Below are 12,146 nucleotides of genomic sequence, written 5' to 3'. Positions count from 1 at the left end.
TGAAGCTTACCCAGCCGGGTTTCTTTGTCTTCCTGGTTGAACCTCTCTTTTATGTAACCCATTCCTCAAAGGGGGGCAGTATAGAGTTCCAGTGCACATCTCCACTAGAGCTAAAGGTGGTTCTTGCTATGACTGGCCTCCTAAATGCCAGTTTGGCCTCACACCTTGTGTTTTTTCATGGAGGTGGAGCAGTTCTCATCTGCTTTCATTCCCTCCTCAGTCTCAACCAGCCTGGGACACTTTTTTTCAGTAAGGCATCAAATAATTTGTGGGAGGATCAGTTCTGTTATTTCCATATTGTGAATTAATGCCCTCGGCAATTGCCGCTGCTATCTCAGTGGGGTCTGAAAGTACAGCTGGCTATGCTATGAAAGAGCTCTTTGAATTCTTTATTTTATATCTTGTGCACAAGCCTACTGCCATCCATTGGCTTCTAATCCAATTGGCTTCTAAACCCAGTGGTTTATTAAAAGCTTGTAGATTAATAGCAGCTCATGGGTGACTCAACTTTGCAGTCCGTATCTTGCAGCATTGCCTGCATATGGATTTGTGAATAGAATCTGCATATACTACCAGTTCCGAGTTGTAGTTAGTTAGTTAGTTAGTTAGTTAGTTAGTTAGTTAGTTAGTTAGTTGCCTGACAAATGATTCATTTGTTTGCCAGGTCTAATTAGTAATCCAGTGCACTTTCGAGCTATTTACTACTTAGTGCTGTCCCAGTGGAAGATATTTTTTATTAGATCTATCTTACACACATTACTAATATTCTCCTGCATTTGAAGGAGTGAATATCAGCCATCCGCCCTACGGAAGTTGCAATCCTATGCATGCTTGCTTGGGTGTAATCCCCAAATAACTTCTCAGTAAACAGACATAGGATTGAGCTATACGTGAGCCTCTTCAGTCTTGAGGTATGGAAGACCTTAAAGTGGTATTAATGACCGTACAAATAATTCCTATAGGAATAATCCATTCAGTGTTGTTGCTTGTTGATAGGCTCAGTAACTGAGGACTGTAAGGTTGAGTCATATCACCCTGATCTCCAGTTAAAGCGTTTGCAAACAGATTTACCAGTGCTGTTTTCGATTTCTATCCTACCTGTTTGCCCTTCTACCTCCCATAGCTTGCACAGGCGCCCTCTGGAATGCGCTTTGCCCCTAGTGGACAGTTGTGGAATGACATACCAAAAGCTCCCTTGAATTGCCTCCTTTGCTAACCTGCCTTCCCTTTTCCCCCATCCTCCCTTCCCAGCTTGCTGTTCTGTTTCTTCTACTTTCCCTAAATGCAACTTACTTTAAGCATGCATTATTATTATTAACATCCTACAGTAAAACTAAGCTATTTTTATAACCCCATTTGTCAATCTCAGCCAATTTCTGATATATATATATATTATATTTTCCTATGTCTATTTATGACGTACATCCAGACTGCACGTTTTCCCCTCATATTTATTTATTTATTTATTTTTTCTTTCAAAAATTAATTAATAGCTTTTTTAAAAAATTAAGCAAATGTAAAAGGGAGGGGGAGGGTTTTTAGTGGCCTTTTTCTGCCAAATGTTTTGACTTAAAAAAGGGAGGGGACTTAAATCATTAAAAAAAAAAATGGGAAAGAATTTGAAATGATAAAAGTGTCCCTAGACTGCTTTGTCTGTTCCTTTTCAGTGTGTGCATCTGGTTTGTTCATCTTTGAAAGTGTGTGAAATATCTTTTTTTTTTCCTTTCCAAGTAATTAAAAAAAAAAAGTAAAACCCAAACAGTTGTTCCCTTCTCCCTTCTTGCTAGGAATAAAGTGCTCTTTTTTCCTTTCCTTTTTTTCATTTTTTTAAATAAAAAGTATGGCTATTTTGATGTCTTTTCTTTTCAAATGTTGGATTTCTATCTTAGATTTGGTTTGTTCCAATCTAACAACATAAACATTATTGAGTTGATTTCTGAAATTTTTCCCTCTACCTCCCTCTTTAAATAAGGGACTACCTCAACTGCAGAATCCTACAGACTTCCTTCTTTAAAAAATAATAAATTTAAAAAAAAAACAGGGAAAGGGGGGGAAGGGATAAAATGGCCTGATTTTAAAGCATTATTTAAAGCATAATTTTATCATCCATTAAATTTGAGATGGGGAGAAGGATCGTAAAAGCACTACAGAAAGCCCACTCCTTTTGAGCAATCATGGCTGCATGCGTTGGAACCTCTCATGTCTCAAAACTAAATTAATACTTGGCTATTAAAGACTTAATAGACACTGGAAGAGATTATGATCAGGATTATGATACGACGATGAAGCTGAGCAGAGCTGCAGTTGAAGTTGTTCCAACTCCTATGCATAAAATATAGTTTCCTTGTTTTTTTTTGTTTTTTAATATTATTATTATTATTATTAGTTTGTATATTTTACTGCTTTTTAAATAGGGAAAAAGTCTGAACTGTTCTTAACATTTGAGAAATTTTAATGAAACTGTAATTATTATTATTATTATTATTATTATTATATTTCTTAGTAATTTTTTGTAATTTGCATGTTGAAGAAGTTGCAGCTTAGGGTTTGTGAGATTGTCAATGTTAGAGTTCTGTTCTTTCTTTTTGTTGATGGGCATGAATATGCTCATTTGTTTTTGTATATTGCCCATCCCTTCCTTACAGCCAGAAGCTCTAATGCTGCTAGATCACTCCGTTCTGCACTTACATGGACATGGCAACTGACTTACACGTTCACTCCCATCATCTTCATTTGTGTAGTACACTCATAGACCGTACAACCCCACTCCATCCACCTGAGACATCTTATCTTCCCATTAAGTCTCCCCTCACTCTCCCACCCACCCTTTCTTTAGCATCATTTAAAATTTTATGTGCAGTCATCCATTCCTTAAAACACACACACTCCAAATTTTAGGACAAAGAAACTGTTTTGTTTTGTTTTGTTTAAAAAAATAATAATATCTATATCTCCAATCAATTAAAAGAAAGAAAGAAAGAAAAGGCAAATAAATTGATTCTCAAACACCACTGAGGGTGTGATCTGCTGAACACTGCTTTTGTGCAAGTTCCGTTGATGGTTGAGGTTGCACCTGAGCTGTGCACTTCTGATCTATGGAGATGAAAACAATCAAAACACAAATTCTGTGACAATAAGGTGTACAGGTCCCCCCCCCAGGCTTTTATTTTATATATACATATATATGAATCACAATCCATGAACTATTGTTAGAAAAAAACAAAATTCGGAATTTGCAAGATCAACAAAACGCAGTAGGAAAAAAGTTCTGATTCGTTGCAGTGCAGGATTTATTTATTTATTTATTTTATTTTTCACGTTATGTGGTGTGGATGTATGTGTTGTTGCCTCCCTGTATCACCCTTTGTCGTAAATAATTATTATATTTAAAAACAATGAAAATAATACACATTTTGATAAAAAAAGTTTTTTTAAAAATGAAAAGAAAAAAACAACAGCAAAATTTTAAAAAGCAAAAGTTTCTCGAATGTGGCAATTCTGCTTGTCCAAGAGCATTCTTACACAACTTTCTTTTATAAATTTTTCTTTCATGCCAAAAAACATGCGGGCAATTTGTTGATGTAAGTTGACGATATGAAATCGATGTGGTATGCTTTCTTCTGATTATTTGTATACGTGTATTTAGTTATATTATTATAATTATTTTGTTAAAGATGCTTTTGGGGTTTTTTTCTTGTGTTTCCAGTTATTTTCAGTTTTCTCTCTTTTTGTAGTAAAGCGAATGACTTGTTATTGTTGTTGCTTTTAGTTCAGAGTTTTAACCTTTGCTGTGATTTTTATTATTTTTTTCAGTATATGATTATCATTTGCTTCTATAGATGTGTCCCTTCATTTAATTTTTGCAAGATACTTGTTTTTATGTTGACTTTTAAAATCTGCATTCAATATGTATTGTTGCACTTTTGTAGGAGGGGCAACAGAACCAGTGGTAGCTTTCCATTTGCGACCAGCCCCTCTCAAGTAGAGTCCTTCCTTTTCAACCTATATATCTATGTGGTATGGTGGGGAGATTCTACACAAACAAACAAAGGAAGTACCCAGCATGCTTTGCAAAATGCCCCCCATGACCTAAATGTACCGCCATTTCATTCCAGCCAAAGGATCTACCCAGTTTTCTAAATTTCATTGTTGAACGTTTTCCTTCAATTTTGCTCAAGAAGATACTCTCAAATGTACTTCTTTAGCGTCGCATTCTGCAGTTGCATCCAACACTGCCATGGTAGAAGATTGAATCATGATATCTCTCACCTGTATAACATGTTTAAAAATATCTTAGTCAGGACTCCTGTCCTATTGAGATTATTAAGAAAAATAATAACATCCTTTGGTCAGAACAGGTAGAATTTTTAAAGGGTCGGAATAAATAGCATGCAGTCAAATAGCATGCAGAAAAAGTAATACTAGCTGAGGTAATTCACATGGGGTAGTAAGTTGTAAAAGAAATAATAATGGCATAAAAGAAAAACTTATTCTGCTAAAGAAGAGAAGATCCAAGACCACGTTTTATGGCTAGAACTCAGGCCAGTATAATCTAGCTTATTCACAGGGCACGCCTAGTTGTTGCACTCAACAGCATTGCTGGGATGCCTGTGGCAGAACATCTCCTTCTACCCTTCTACCTAGGGGCATAAAATCAAGCAAGATAAAACAATTTCCAAAACCTCCATCCACTCACCCAAACTTGGGTGCAGAGCTTTCTTTGAACCATATGAAACTAGCAGAATCTTAGTTATATCTGGTCACGTTTTATGAACTTCAGCAAGCTGCTGTTGCTCAACTCAACCTCAAATTGAGAGTCATCTCTCCAGCCTAACCCAACACTAACCAAATAGCATAACAGCCTAATAAATTGTTTGTTAGCATAACTACAGGATAATGAACAGCCATTGTTTATATCACAAAGAACCTCCAAGTAGGCACTAAGACATTCCTGAATAAATAGGTTTCATTTCTGATACATTGTAGTCCTACTGGTGTAGACACTGTATGATCCTAACTGATTTACATTCTGTTTGACATATCTATATCTAAATGTGCAAAGTCTTGAGCAAGATAGTTGGGAGTTTTAAAAAATGGGGGTGCACATTATTATCATTCTTATTATCATTTTATACTAGTTAGTCACCTGTTACACACACCCCAAGGTCTCCTAAGCTACTTCCCACATTTTAAGGCGCATAAGCATGGGTAACAAAACCCCAACCTTTTAATAAAAACATGCAAGATACAAAAATCCACAAAGGAACCCTCAGTAAAGGAACAAAATGCTTCAGCAGTACAACTAAGACCAAACAACTGCATCCTATTCCATCAAAAGCCTGGGAAAAGAGGTAAGTTTTTACCTGGTGCCAAAAAGATTTCAGTGCCAGTGCCAGACAGACCTCATTGGGGAGAAGATTCCATAAATGGAGAGCCACAAATGAAAAGGCCTTCTTCCTTGTCCTCCTCCTCAGAGTGGGGACCGAGAGAAGGGCATCGAATGGAGATCTAAGGGTCTGGGTAGGTTCGTATCAGGTTCATTGCAGAGGATACTGGGGTCCTGAGGCATAAAGAGCTTTATAGGTCAAAAGCAATGAAGCAATGAAGACTCAGCAGTTTGATTGTGGATTCAGCTGCATGTCTGATTTGCACCTGCAGTTCCTCAAAGCAATACTATCCAAGACCATAGAGCAGGAAAGCTGAGAATTCAAAGTGGGGTGGGGAGAATAGCTTTCCCAAATCCCTAGGCTGCAGACGTACAAATGTCCCTCACTGGTAAATGTTCACTTTTCTTTTGGTTACAAATTTAGGATGGAGATTGTATAGCTTTGGCCAGTGAAGCAAGCTACACTACTAAAACATCCTTTGCTTGCACCTTCCATACTTCTAACAGCTCTCTAGAGGAGGACTCTTTGATGCCAGATCTTTCATTTGAAGTGAATGTGATCTTGTAGGGTTTATGTGGGCACAAATGTCTTCCTGAGAGATAGTCAAGGGATGTAATATCTATCAAGCAGTAAGGTAAGGTTTCCTGTGATGGAAGAGAGAGGTCTCTTCCTTGTAGTATTGCCTGTCCGATTCAATTAAATGAGCTAGGAAGGAGGTGGGAGAATATTAAAAACACTCAGCTGCTAAGGCAGCTTCATATTAGTGTCAGGTTTTCAGCAGCTCAAGGACCACGGCTTGAACACTTCCCTCTCTGCCCATGGCAAGCTGCCATAAAAAAGGAGGACTTTAAAAAACACAATGCCATTTCCCTCTTTCCTTTTGTGAAAAGTGGGGAGAAAAAAGACTGTAAATACAAACTTGTGTCTCTCAGAAGAAAAGAAAGAAAATGTTTGTAGTTCTTTCCCAAAGCAGAAATATTTCCTCCCCACAAGTGCACCTGAGTTTCAGTGCAAAGGAATAAACATAAAATGCAAATGAGAGCCTTTAGATGTTAGAATTCAAATAGCTGAGGATGTGGATACACTGTGCTGGGCTTCTTGGCAAGCATTTAAAAGCCTTTTTTGCCACATCTGGAAGAGAGAGAAAGAGAGAGAAAGCATAGCATACCTCTTTGTATTCCTCATCAAGAGACTTGGAAGGGGACCCTTTTAGGATTATTTTTTTTAATATAATGTGTTTTATAGGGAAACTGACTTGGTCACAAAAATGGGCAAAATGGAGTGGAGGCAGCTTGCTTTCTTCACATAGAAACACATACAGTTTTGGCTACTTCATGCACTGTGCCTTCATGCTCTGCCCACAACATCCACACAGTTCAGAAAGGTTCTTATTAAATTCCGAATACTCCATCCATTCCAGTGTCAGAAGGGCCCTTATTGGAGATCAGTCCCAGAGGTATGAATTATGTATCTATAAATACACTCATAAAGCAAAATGCAGGGCAGACTTCAAGGCTAACAGTAGACTTTATATGTCCCCAGTGATACTGCTAATTTAAAGGAAAGCACAGTGCTATCAAGCAAGTATAGATCCCAGATTTTAAAATGCTAACTTTTAAGGAGTATGGAGTGCTTATCCCAAGAAGAACAGAAAGAACAAAATATCACAATATATATTACATGTGGTGTCTCTCTCCCCCCCCCCTCCACCAGACTACTCTTTTGTTTTGTTTTAACCAAGCAGAACTCAACCCTCTCCAAATGGATTGGTCATTATATCTATTGCATTTTTATCTGGCCAAATAGAAGCTGATTTGGCATCACTAATGCAGAAGAAGAAGCCATTTTATATGCTCCTTTCTATTTCATCCCGAAGCAGTCTGTTGTCAGCACAAATCATTTCCATAAATGTGTGACCTTCTGCTAGGAATACAAGCGAGGCAGGGAAAGGGAATAGGTTAACTTTAAGTTTATAGTTAGAACAAAACCTGGAAAATCTCTGTTCTTTGGATCTTGAGAAACTTAGATATAAGACAGTTGTTCTGTCAGGACAAGATGTTTGGCTTGCCAGATGGAACAACCCCCTATCCGCCCCCTGTGTGCTGTTCCAGGGGTTCACCGAACCCCTCCCCCAAAACCAATTTTGGTGGCAGGGGCAGGGGGGAGGTCCTTATGCAGGACTTCTTCCACTGACAGGACTCAGTGGACTCAGGACTCAGAATCCCTCTCATATATTCTGTTTCTTCAACTCGTTCTCCCAAAGTGGCAGCTGGTGCCTAGAATATGGGGAGGAAAGAAACTCATGTCCATCGAGTCCTAACAGGAAAGCATTACATTAGATGATCTGATAATCATTAGGAGTTAGGCAAGAGGCAGCTATATAGATCCTAAAGACAAGCTTGTGCTGTGAAAGGATATCCACAGCCAGTAGTAACATCATTGAGAAGGCCTTGTTCATTCCTTCTGAAAGATGAAGCTGTTGTTGAGTCATCTAGCATCAGGTGATTTACTAGTAGATGGTCCCAGCCACCTGGGAAAGGGACGTGTGGGGAATGGCATTGCCCACTGGCCAGATCCTGTGATCCACCCCCTGCTCTGATCAATCACTTTCCTAATAGTATTGACTCTATAGTCATATTTTTTTATCCCCCCCCCCATAAACTGTAGCGGGGGGTTAATCAGGATTGGGAATGTGGTGGTGGTGGGGAGGGGGGAAGTCTGCAAGATTTCCCCTGCAAAATGGACTCAATAAAAGTCCTCCACCTCACACACGCACGCACACCCTAAAAAAATGGCTGGGGAAAGGAGGAATTCCCACTTGGCTACAGAATGTTAGAAGTCTGGAAGCAGAGCTTGCTATTTCACTTTTGCCTTATGGCAGAATGGCAATCATCCACATCTAGAGAAGCACATGCATGGAACTTGTCTTTGGATCCTGGGCCCCAACATTTACTGCCTCGTGGCTTCACCTTCCTGAAAGGCTCTGTTACCTGCCACTTCTCTTCATTGTCAAAATTATACCAAGCCTCCTCTCCCTAAGCACTTTGTGAGAGGTGATCTATAAACATTTTCTGAGATTCCCCCTTGAGAACAAAGCAAGTGGCAAACCCTCCATTAACATGACATCTACTCATCCTTCCAGCCTGTTGAAGCCCTGGCTGAGAACATTTCAATGCAAAAGAAAAATCATCTTTAAATACAAGTAACTCATATAATGAAAGTGATTCTTTTTGGAACAGGTGGTTTTCTATGTTCTTGAGACCACATCCAAGCAGTTAATTGCGAAATAGCCATGACTATTTTCCCTGGGGAGAAAAGTTTCCTTTCATATCGGCCTTCGGTAGGTGGCAGATCAGCAGCGCACCAAGCCCATTTATAAGCATAAATAGCACTTTAAAGTGTGGATCTGTGTCTAGAAATGCAGCACAAAAGGGATGTCTGGAGTAGCCCTTATTCCTGATGACTACCAATACTGATTGAGAGCCTAATATAATGTTAGAGGCAGGTACTTCAGACTAAGGCTGATCCTCCTGATTTGAGTGATTGCTCCACACACACACACACACACACACACACACACACACACACACACAAACAAATGGGAGAAACATCATGGCAATCAAGCCATTTGATGCACAGACCTCTATATGGAGTTTTGCCTTTTAAAAATGGTGTCGCATTTGAGAGCCACCGGACCAGAGATGGAAAATAAAGACAATATTTTGTGCCTGCTGACTTCACAGGGTCAGAAAGCAGGTGAAGAGCATCTACAAAATACCATATAAACAAACATGGTCATTTTCAGCCTCCTTGTGAGCTGCACATTTAAAGTGAGCAGTTGACCATTCACCCTTGTACTCCATTGTTCTATACTAAAACTGGCATTACTAAATGGCTTATTGCAAAAAGCTTTGCTCATCTCCTTGGTTAGAACCAGTCTTCTTTGAGGAGAGTATCAGGAGTGTTCTCAGCTCGATACTCTTGAATTAAGAGCAGAAGGGTGCTTTCTGCTTGTGTGAGGTTAATTTCTTCCTAGCACAATACAAACACTTCCATTGACTCCTCATTTTCCAGCATTTGACCCTTGTTGAAACCTACTGAATAACTACATTCCAAGGTCTGTATCCAAATTTACATGATTAAGCTGAAGGTATTTGTGTTGTTAAGGTTCTGAAATTACCTTTTTGCCTTCCACCTCACAAAGGATGGTTAAAAACGCCTTCTGCCCAAATATATATCATTTAAATCGATGTGTGTGTTTTTGTTTTTTTTAAAAAAAGATCAACCAATATTCTGCCAGCAATGCTTAGGGCAGAGTTAATTTTCTCGAACATATGCTCTTATGTTTTTGTTAATATGCCAACTTTTTAGGAATACCAAAGGTGTGTTTGTTCAGTGGAGTGTGGTCAGTGGACTAGGGGGACCAGCCTAGTCCCCTAAATGTTCCAGGTAAATTAGAGTATTAAATATTAAAGCTTATGCCCAGTTTAGGGAAGGAAGTGTAATGCTCACACTCTTGCATGTGATGTCAGGACATAGCAACGTTGCATGTGTGATGTCACCCCTTCCCCACAAAAAAAACACATTTGCAAGCTGCATGCCACTGTGTGCGTCAAACAAATGCAGGTTATGCAAGTAATAGCACATGGCACATGCACACAGCACAGATCAGCAGTAGCAGACTGTTCTTCCTAATTCAGTAGAGCCCAGGCCCATCAAACTTTCCCAGAAGTTAGGTGCAATCTACCAATGCAGCTCCAGTTCCATTAAAGAAGGCTTCGGTGCAAAATGAAATGTTGTAAGAATTATCTGCTCACAGGCTCTCCAAGAAACCTTTTAAACCAGTCAAATGCTCACTTTACATTGATTGAAATTCCTACTTCCAGCAGCAAATGGCAAATTATGGAATTAGAGTTGCGCATCATCCAAGCTCCTCCTGCTGTGCACCAAAAGAGGATGGATTAAGTACATCTGTATAGCAGTGGGGTGGGGGAACAATGAGAAAGGAAAGTGCAACACCTGAAAAAGAAAGTGCCATCTCCCCATTCAGCAAGCCACCATTTAAGTAGACAGTTTCCCAAAGAGCTTCAAGTATTTAACGCAATAAAAGAAGCGTGCCATTGTTGAGTTCTGCAAGTTACTTTGAGAGTATCTTCGAAAGCCAAATCACGGACGCCCTGCTTTGGCCAAGTTTAAAAGAGGATGGATTTGGCCTCTCCTGCATCTAAGTGAGGTGGGTGAAAAGGCTGAAGGGATCCCCCTGTTGGGAGAAATAAGAATGAAAAACCTGCTAGCTCAACACTTTTAAGGCCCCCACCTGCACTACACACATCCACACACACCTTTTGAGTTGGGTGGGCTGAACATATCACGTGTAGCACTGTATTCAAGACGTACTAACTTTATTCTTTTTTTCTCTTTTCTGTCCAGGAGGTGAATTAGTTATCCCTCTTCTTGTAGAAGACCCTTTAGATATCCCTCCTATTGCTACTCGTGCACCTTTCATTACACTCCCTACTACCTTCCGCCCCCTCCTCACCATTATTGAGACCACCAAAGATTCCCTGTCCATGACCTCTGAGGCGGGGTTACCTTGCTTGTCGGACCAAGGCAGCGATGGTTGTGATGATGATGGCTTGGTGATATCTGGGTATGGCTCAGGGGAAACCTTTGACTCTAACCTACCCCCTACTGATGATGAAGATTTTTACACCACCTTCTCCTTGGTAACAGATAAGAGCCTTTCCACTTCCATCTTCGAAGGTGGCTACAAAGCACACGCACCCAAATGGGAAGCCAAGGACTTTAGACCTAACAAAGTCTCCGAAACTGGTAGGACTACTACTACCACAGCTTTGTCCCCTGAGCTGATCCGCTCCACAGCTTCGTCCTCGACTGGGATGGTGCCCAAATTGCCAGCCGGCAACATGAATAACCGTGACCTCAAACCCCAGCCTGACATAGTCTTGCTTCCGTTGCCCACTGCCTATGAGCTAGACAGCACAAAGCTGAAGAGCCCGCTAATAACTTCCCCCATGTTCCGTAATGTGCCCACAGCAAACCCCACGGAGCCAGGCATCAGACGGGTTCCGGGGGCCTCAGAGGTGGTCCGAGAGTCGAGCAGCACGACGGGGATGGTCGTCGGCATTGTGGCTGCCGCCGCCCTCTGCATCCTGATCCTCCTGTATGCCATGTACAAGTACAGGAACAGGGACGAGGGGTCCTATCAGGTGGACGAGACGAGGAACTACATCAGCAACTCGGCCCAGAGCAACGGCACGCTCATGAAGGAGAAGCAGCAGAGCGCAAAGAGCGGCCACAAGAAACAGAAAAACAAGGACAAAGAATATTACGTGTAAAAAAAATAAAATGGAAAAAAATTATAAAAAATACTTATTTATATATATAAATATATAAATATTTAATGAGATAGAACTGAATCTTAAAAAAAAAAAACTGTTACAGCTAACGAGATTGGGAGCTGCAGTTTGTGGTTTTTTAAATTAAAAAAAACCCAAATCTTGAGAATAAACATTTCGGCTGTTGACGTGCTAAGTTTTCAGTCACCGCTCGGGAGTCCCCAAACTCTGTACCCTACTGTATTATAAAGCACACTTAGCGTTCCGAAGAAGGCATATGCAGCATTTACCATGTTGGCGGACTTGGACAGCCTTCAGGCCTCCTCCTCAGCTGAACTTTTCTGCAAAAGGCAGAAGACTTCATGGCTTACTTGTTTCGTATCTCCAAGTGAGTCTTTAA

At 40.2% G+C, this 12,146-nt stretch overlaps 1 protein-coding gene across 13 annotated transcripts in view; it reads left to right on the top strand.

The window, feature by feature from the left end:
- LOC117042284 (neurexin-3-beta) overlaps positions 1-11,752 on the top strand; it is a 421,258-nt gene extending 409,506 nt beyond the window's left edge. For 6 of the 13 annotated variants that reach the window (XM_033141869.1, XM_033141851.1, XM_033141845.1 and 3 more), the window contains one exon: positions 10,818-11,752. In XM_033141869.1, coding sequence (XP_032997760.1) covers positions 10,818-11,746 — 929 coding nt within the window. In that variant the 3' untranslated portion in view covers positions 11,747-11,752. The remainder of the gene's footprint in view (positions 1-10,817) is intronic. The other 7 variants (XM_033141904.1, XM_033141889.1, XM_033141881.1 and 4 more) reach the window with 2 other exon arrangements.
- Positions 11,753-12,146: the final 394 nt, after the last annotated feature.

Source organism: Lacerta agilis, chromosome 1 (genome assembly GCF_009819535.1).
Source record: "Lacerta agilis isolate rLacAgi1 chromosome 1, rLacAgi1.pri, whole genome shotgun sequence".
Lineage (NCBI taxonomy): Eukaryota > Metazoa > Chordata > Lepidosauria > Squamata > Lacertidae > Lacerta > Lacerta agilis.
The sequence above is the reverse complement of the archived record's forward strand: the minus strand, read 5'-3'. Positions and strand labels throughout refer to the sequence as shown.